This window comes from Cetorhinus maximus, chromosome 25 (assembly GCF_964194155.1).
Source record: "Cetorhinus maximus chromosome 25, sCetMax3.hap1.1, whole genome shotgun sequence".
Lineage (NCBI taxonomy): Eukaryota > Metazoa > Chordata > Chondrichthyes > Lamniformes > Cetorhinidae > Cetorhinus > Cetorhinus maximus.
The window spans coordinates 12,383,367-12,392,048 of record NC_135903.1 but is presented as its reverse complement, the minus strand read 5'-3'; the positions used below and the strand labels follow the sequence as shown (position 1 = coordinate 12,392,048).

The 8,682-nt window shown below is 46.8% G+C and overlaps 2 protein-coding genes across 2 annotated transcripts in view; one reads left to right on the top strand and one right to left on the bottom strand.

Annotated features, from left to right (window-relative positions):
• LOC144667900 (endoplasmic reticulum protein SC65-like) overlaps positions 1-1,192 on the bottom strand; it is a 22,098-nt gene extending 20,906 nt beyond the window's left edge. The window contains 2 exon segments of the mRNA XM_078529494.1: positions 726-868; positions 871-1,192. Coding sequence (XP_078385620.1) covers positions 726-868; positions 871-1,192 — 465 coding nt within the window.
• Positions 1,193-8,334: 7,142 nt separating this feature from the next.
• The window catches only part of LOC144667896 (peptidyl-prolyl cis-trans isomerase FKBP10-like), a 28,151-nt gene continuing 27,803 nt past the window's right edge, over positions 8,335-8,682 (top strand). The window contains exon 1 of the mRNA XM_078529489.1: positions 8,335-8,623. The gene's annotated coding sequence lies outside the window, so the exon portion shown is untranslated. The remainder of the gene's footprint in view (positions 8,624-8,682) is intronic.

Here is an 8,682-nt window from a genome sequence, read left to right as displayed (position 1 = left end):
CCCCCACCCCCCCACTCTAGCCCCCACCCTACCCCCGCCCCCCACCCCCCCACCCTACCCCCGCCCCCCACCCCCCACTCTACCCCCGCCCCCACCCCCACCCCCACCCCCCACTCTACCCCCACCCCCCACTCTACCCCCGCCCCCCACCCCCCCACTCTACCCCTGCCCCCCACCCCCCCCACTCTACCCCACCCCCACCCCCCACTCTACCCCCACCCCCACTCTACCCCCGCCCCCCACCCCCACTCTACCCTCACCACCCGCCCCCGCCCCCCCACTCTACCCCCACCCCCCCACTCTACCCCCCCAGCCCCCACTCTACACCCCCCAGCCCCCACTCTACACCCCACTCTACCCCCCACTCTACCCCCCCCACTCTACCCCCCCCACCCCCCTACCCCCCCCACCCCCCTACCCCCCCCACTCTACCCCACCCCCCTACCCCCTACCCCACCCCCCCACTCTACCCCCCACCCCCCTACCCCCCCCACTCTACCCCACCCCTCTACCCCCGCACCCCCCTACCCCCACCACCCCCCCCCACCCGCCAAACACACTCAGACCAGCAACAAATGGCTCAAAGTGGGAAATTGTGTGAAATATAAAAGATGATGTGATGAAGTTTGTATTTTATCCAGTGGATCCAATGTTCAGGTAACTGATTTGAGAATGATATTCCCGGTCTGACGTTGCCATTGGCTAATTCCCGGGAGGATTCCTACCTGGAAGTAAGCATTCTCCAAGTATTTGTAGGGAATCCGGGTTTCGAACTGTTGCAGGGTCTCCCTCTGCGGGGAGGCGAGTCTGAAGACGGGGAGGGTCTGTTTACACCTCCTGATGCAGGCGGCGCGATGCAGGATCCGGAAAACGCTCGGAGCTCCGTCAGGTTCCCGGGAAGTGGAGTTGGCCGCTCGGCCCGGGCCAGGCTGCAGTTGCTGGTACAGTGAAGCTGGCTCTCCCTCAGCAGCCGGTGGACGCGGAGGCTGAGCTCCAGGTACCTGATGCTCTCTCGCCAGTTCTCAGCCACGTACTGCTCCAGGGAGTAGCGGTAAGCGGAGTCCAGGGGTATCAGCTCACCCTCCGGGAAACTTCGGAAACTGTACTTCTCGTACTGGCCTCCCGCCAGCAGCAGCAGAGCGCTCAGGAGGAGCGCAGCCCCGGTCAGCCCGCACCGCCCGCCCCGCTCCATTCCCCTTGCCCCGCTACTGACTGCCTGCACGTAGCCGGGGAGCTGACAGAGACAGGCCCTGTAGCACATCCAAGGAAGAGGCAGGCAGGGAGACAGCAGGGTCTTAGAGCCCGCCCCCCTCCTAATCACACCAACTCCAGGTTTTTAAATTACAACCTCGGGTCAATTTGTAATTTCGATGGTTTTGTGTGCCCCCCCCCCACCTCCCCCGCAGGTCAACTTTAAACAGAGTAAAGTCCCCATCAAACACTCCCAGGGCAGGTACAGCACGGGGTTAGATACAGAGTAAAGCTCCCTCTACACTGTCCCCATCAAACACTCCCAGGACAGGTACAGCACGGGGTTAGATACATAGTAAAGCTCCCTCTACACTGTCCCCATCAAACACTCCCAGGGCAGGTACAGCACGGGGTTAGATACAGAGTAAATCTCCCTCTACACTGTCCCCATCAAACACTCCCAGGACAGGTACAGCACAGGGTTAGATACAGAGAAAAGCTACCTCTACACTCTCCCCATCAAACACTCCCAGGACAGGTACAGCACGGGGTTAGATACAGAGTAAAGCTCCCTCTACACTGTCCCCATCAAACACTCCCAGGGCAGGTACAGCACGGGGTTAGATACAGAGTAAAGCTCCCTCTACACTGTCCCCATCAAACACTCCCAGGACAGGTACAGCACGGTGTTAGATACAGAGTAAATCTCCCTCTACACTGTGCCCATCAAACACTTCCAGGACAGTTACAGCGCCAGTTAGTTACAAGGAAATAAATACTTACATTTCTATATCACTCTGCAGTCTCTGTAAATCACCAGGTTGCCTGCTCATTATCACATTATTATTGGTGGGAACTTGCTGTGTGCAAATTGATTGCTGTGTTTCCTACATTATAACAGGGGCTACACTTCAAAAGTACTTGATTGGGCTGTAAAGCCTATTAATATGTCTTGACGTCATGAAAGGTGCTAAATAAAATGCAAGTTTTTCTTTTCAAATCCAACCAGTATAAGTAATCAACAGATTCCATTGTCATTGAGACAGAAACCATCTTTACATTTTCCTCCTGGTCACCACACAAACTCCCTCTAAACTCCCCGCTCAGTATTTCAGAACCTTCATCCTTCTGTTTCTCCAATTTTTCTATCTCCCCCCATGCCTCTCTACACTTAGGTCATCAGTAGCACACTTCCTGCTCCACCTATGCCAAACTCACTAACCCCTGACCACCAACTTGCCTTCCTGGTTGTCCCCCACCCTCCCAAAAACCCAGAAAAGGACATATTTAATGATCTCTTTTCCTTACAGCATTCTCTCAAAAAATACTCCTTCTTTCAAACCTCCTTTCCATCTCTAACCTCCTTTCCCTCCGCTTGAACATGCCAGTTTCTCCCAAATTCATGACCAGCATTCCTTCAAGTCCCCATTCATATTTGGGTTTTACAGCTCTGAACAAAATCACAAACCCATTCTCTGTGGCTGGCAGGATTCTGAATGACCCTTTCTAGCAAAATACTGCGGATGCTGAAAGTTTGAAATAAAAACAGAAAATGCTGGAAAAACTCAGCAGGTCTGACAGCATCTGTGGAGAGAGAAACTGAGTTAATGTTTTGGGTCTGTATGACTTTTTTTTATTCATTCACGGGATGTGGGCTTCGCTGGCTGGGCCAGCATTTATTGCCCATCCCTAATTGCCTTTGAGAAGGTGGCGGTGAGTTGCCTTCTTGAACCGCTGCAGTCCCTGTGGTGTAGGTACATCCACAGTGTTGTTAGGGAGGTAGTTCCAGGATTTTGACCCAGCGACAGTGAAGGAACGGCTGATATATTTCCAAGTCAGGATGTTTTCTTCTGAACTCTGTTTCTCTCTCCACAGGTGCTGCCAGACCTGCTGAGTTTTTCCAGCATTTTCTGTTTTTATCCCTTCTCATCTTCTTCCACCATTCCTCAGTCCGGTTGACCCCACCATTTTCCTCTCTTCGTTTATCTGGCTCAGTGGGTGGGACTGCACTCGCTTGGTTCCACTCTCACCGAACAAATTGTATCTGCAATATGACTTCTCTTCCAATGCCTGCATCCTCAACTCCAAGGGTCCATCTACAGTCTCCTCCTCTTCTTAGCCTACCTCCAGCTCCTTGGTGATATCATCCTCAAAACATGGGGCCAGCTTCTATGATGCACACTGATGGCACCCCGCTCACCTCCCTCAGTCTGCCCCCTGTTTCAGTGCTGTCCGACTGTACGCCTAACATCCAGTTTTAGTTGAACTGTAATTTCTTCCAGACCGAAGCCATTGTCTTCATCCCTGCCTCAAACTACTCTGAATCCTTGAGGGAAGTTCCAGCGGATGTGTAAGGTGGACAAGTATCCTTGTGAAATGAAGCCTCTCACATACCAATTCTAGCCTGGATTATGAAAATAATTTCGGACCATTCACTCCGTACTTTCTCAGGAGGAGCTCATTTCAAGGAATCCCAACTCTGCGGGTGGGAGGGGTGGAGGTGAAGCCAGTCAAATTGCAAAATGCAACTGGCCAATCACCAGAAAGGAGGAGGGTCAGAGGTCCTGTCAAGTTTGGGAATAAAAGGAGGGGAGTAGATCCACTGAGTGGAACAAACTGCGATGATGTGGTCCCTTTAAGATAGAACCATAGAAAAGTGATGGTGCAGAAAGAGGCCATTCAGCCCATCATGTCTGCGCCAACCGTAAAGAGAAAAAAGAAACTAGCCGCTCATTTCCAGCACCTGGTCTGTAGCCTTGCAGCTTACAGCACTTCAGATGAAGATCCAGGTACCTTATAAATGAGTTGAGCGTTTCAGTCTCAATCACTACCTTAGGCTGTGAATTCCAGACGCCCACCACCCTCTGGGTGAAAAAGTTTTTCCTCGCGTCCCCCCTAATCCTTCTACCAATCACCTTAAATCTGTGCCCCCTGGTAATTGACCCCTCAGCTAGGGGAAACAGGTCTTCCTGTCTACCGACCAGAGTCACACTCAGCAGCTCAGACAGCAGCTGTACGGAAATACAGCCTGAATGTTTCAGGTCGATGATCTTTCAACTCATTCACGAGGTAGTTGCGGAAAAGTCCCCAATACCCCATGTAGCCAGCCCACCCATAATGCTGCAACAGTGAAACTGTTTTGTTGCAGCCCACTTTGCACAGTAACTGCCCGATTGTTGCTTGCTTTTATTCTGCACAAACAGCCCATCGCTTCTATTCGGGGGTTTCGCACCAGGGAGCAGCACATTCCATTAAAACTTGCTATCCAGTATACCAAACTGTTGCATTTTCCTGAGTTGGGGATAGTGTTTGTTTGAGTATACCTTCTTTGCACATGTGCTGTCTCTCTTGCTTTCTCATTCTAATGTCCAATTGGTAAAGCAGAGATGATGTTGAATAGATGCAGAGGGTGCAAAAACTGAGTGCAGACACAAGCCTCTGAAATAAGTTATCTCAAATAGACCACGTTGGAAACAAATTGAAAAACTGATTTTCAGGGTAACTGTGCAACAGGGTGAGATAAACAATCTGTCCCATTCCCCCCAAAACAAGCGAAACACAAAATATAATTCTGAGTAAGGATCTAAACTGAAAACGACAATCTCGCTCTGCATGTTTTGTGAATAATGTAAACTTTCAAAAATATTTAACAGCACAATATTGGGACATAATGAAATCATATATTTTAATCTAAATTGGGTCTTTTAATAGATTCGCAACTTTCAGGAGTATATGAGATAAAATTTCATTGAAATAATTGAAGTTATTTAAAGGAAGGAAGAATTTGTATCTTTTTAAAAAGTTAACTTCTGGGTTCAGCCGCATCTGATGAGTTTTTCCAGCATTTTCTGTTTTTGTTTCAGATTTCCAGCATCCGCAGTATTTTTGTTTCAGATTTTCAGCATCCGCAGTGTTTTGCTTTTAACTTCTGGATGAGCTATTTTCAGCTGAAATGGCAACTCAAAGATATAGAGCTGAGCAGGGCTGTGCAAGGGAGTGGGAAAAGTCAGCCAGGGTGCAAAATAATACCTGCCAGGAGCCAGGTATATAACTTTCAGAGTTTTAACCTTGATGAAATAAAGGAATAATAAAAACAGATAAATTGGGAAAGGTTGTCCAGCAACACTTTAGTAGAAGACAAGTGGGTCATTTTAAAAGCTAGAAAGCTGAGCATGCAAGATAAATACATCCCCAAAACTACCTAAACAAATGTGGCCCTTAAATGGATTAAGAAATGAATTAAAATGAGATAAGTAGGATAATTGGCCTGTAAAAAAAAATTGCAGGATATGATGAAAAGGAGCTCACTGACTTTATAAATAGAAGTATTGAATACAAAATCAAGGAAATTATGATGAACCTTTATAAAACACCATGGTACGATCTCTGTAGAGACCAAGAACATTTAAAAAGAAATGAAAACTTCCAGTTAATAGCTGAAAGAATGACATGTCAAGATTTCATGTTTTAAAACTTTTACTGCACAAATGACTAAAAGCACTATGACTGAACACTATTTTCTTTTTTAAAGGAAACTTATACTTTAAACCATAGAGAGGAACCTTCCCCTCGCACTCTCCATGGAGTTACTGTCCTTAATGCAAGCAGTCCACAGTTGCTCCCAGCTTCCAATGGGTTCCCAAATTCCCATTTTGCTGGAGTAGTAACTTCAAGTGACCATCTCAAGGCACTTTCCTAGGTTTTTGGAGAATTCCTTTGATCCACCACCAGCAGTAAAGCCAGTTCTGATGACTCTTTCCTCTGGCCACACCAGAACAGATCTACAGTCTGCAGATGGCTGCAGAATTCACCTCTTCCACTAGAGACAGTTTCCCTCCCACATCTGGGCGTGGTAGCTCACAAAGTCAAACAGTCTTTTCTCTCTGCTGTCCACAGAGAACCTCTGCTCTCTGCCTCTGATGTTCGCTGATTTGTAGGGAAGCCTGTGATCTGATCTCAAAAATGACTTCCTCTGCCCTCTTCCCCATGGCAATGTGAAACACACCAACCTTATACCCAGGTAGAAATGTTGATTAGCTATTCTTGATCTCAACTTACTTTCATGTTAGAAGTAAATGGACAATTTGCAGCACAACTGTTTACAACCCGATACCTTCAACATCTTTCTGGGACTTTGGGAGACTCAGGGACAGGTCACTCTAAACACAAAGACTGCTGCCATTGTCTCCGAGAATAAATACTTTGCATCTTCTTTGCAGTAAAACAATCTAAACCTCCCTTCTATCTCTAACAATCAAACCACCCAGGATTACTGTCAGGCAGACTTCAGAACAGGTCACATGACCCCCTTCATATACCCTAAATTTAAAGCTACTGTCCAAAAATAAAATAATTTTAGAAACCCCATAATTATAAGTAGTTCAGCCTCAACTGGAGTATTGTGTCCAATTCTTGGCACTACACTTTAGGAAGGATGTGAAGATTTGAGAATGAGTGCTTGCAGAAAACATTTACAAGAATGTTTCTAGGGGTTAGGGACTTTAGTTACGTAGATAGATTGGAGAAGCCGGGGTTGTTCTTCTTAGAGAAGAGAAGGTTGAGAGGAGATTTGTTAGAGGTGTTGAAAAGCATGAAGGGTTTAGACAGAGTAGAGAGTGAGAAACTGTTCCCATTGGCAAAAGGATCAAGAACCAGTAGGCACTGATTTCCATTGATTGGCTAAAGGATCAAAGGTGAGAGGAGAAAAATCTTTCTTACGCAACGGGTTGTTAGGATTTGGAATTGACTGTCTGAGGGTGTGGTGAAGGCAGGTTCAAATGTGGTTTTCAGAAGGGAATTAGATAACTGTCTGAAGAGAAAAAAATTGCAGGGATACAGAGAATTTATAAAGCACAGGATCACATATGCCCTTTTAACCACTTTCTCAACCTGCCCTGCCATCTTCAATGATTTGTGCACATATACCCCAGGTTTCTCCGTTCCTGCACCTCTCTTAGGCTTGTATAATTTGTTTTATACTACCTCTCCTCATTCTTCCTATTGAAATGTATCACTTTACACTTCTTTGCATTAAATTTCATCTGCCACATGTTGCCCATCCCACCAGTCAGTTTATGTTCTTTTGAATTCTATCATTATCTACCTCACAGTTCCCTATACTTCCAGGTGTGGTACTATCTGCAACTTTTGAAATTATTTCCAAATCAAAGTCATTAATATATATCAGGGAAAGCAGTGATCCTAAGTACCAACTCCTGGGTACACCTTCCTCCAGCCTGAAAAACGACCCTTCACCACTCCTTTCTGTTTCCTGTCTCTCAGCCAATTCCATATGCGTGTACCTTTTATTCCATGGGTTTCAACTTTTCTGGGTGATGTATGTCGGGGGTAGGTGGAATATGAAGTTGAGGCCACTATTAGATCGGACAGGGCCTTATTGAATGGTGCAGCAGGCCCAAGGAGCCGAATGGCCTACTCCTGCTCCTAATTCGTATGTTGCATTACTCTATAGGCAGTTTAATTTGTCTTTAATAGTTACCTTTTACTTTATGTTTAACAGTCCTTTTATAGTTGTGTGTTTTATATATGACTGTATTTATCCCCTGACCGTCTATCTTTCTCTTGTCTGTTAGCTTGGTCTGACCTTTATTCTCATCCCCTATTTCTTTTCAGATTTGTGTTACTTCCACAACCTCTCATTGAGTCGGTGTTCCTCGTCTGGAATGGTTTTGTTTCTGGCAGCATCGGCGGAGAAGAAAAGAGTTGACGTATGGTTTTGTTTCTGCTCATCATTATCTACTGGGAAATGGATGGGTGCTAGGTAAAGAGGGGGTGTGGGGGTGGCTGTGATGCCCTTACAATGGAAAATCCTGCCCATCTTTACCCTAGACTGTGGTACTCGGCTTGGCTGCAGCCCATGAAGACTGTACTCCACCTTCAGGACAGGAGAGGCATTTTCTACTTTGTTCAATGCATAATACCTAAAGGTGATGTTCCTGCAAACGGTAAAGGGGCTCAGAATAAGAAGGGATGCCGACCACTCAAAGCGAAAAGCAAGGTCATGGGCTTTAGGACCCGAAGGAATCCCCACAGGAAGAGGTCCTGATTCTCTGGATCTCGCTGCTTTATGGAGTGAAGCTGTTTTCCCTGATTCCCATCGGTAACATTCACAAACTATTCGCTGACTTTTCCATCACGGAGAGTCCGGCTGCAAAAGAGGGGACAATACTGGGGGCTGTTGCTTCTGATCCGGATTTAACTCAGGAAACATTGGTCAGAGCATGTTCATGTGGGATAGGCGGAGCTGCCATCCAAGGACAGCTATATCCCGGGAAGACCGCCTTACACGTTTACAACATTCCAGAGAAAAAAAAATCTAAGGGAGGGGGCTGGAGATGTATGAGGCGAGTTAGACGAAGCTTAGTTCGTCACAGAGAAGACATCCCTTAAAATCTGCATCAGCCCCAGCTTGGTAATTTTCCCATTTCAGTATCTTTGTAACTTTTCCAGGTCGGTTTCCGTAACTTTAAC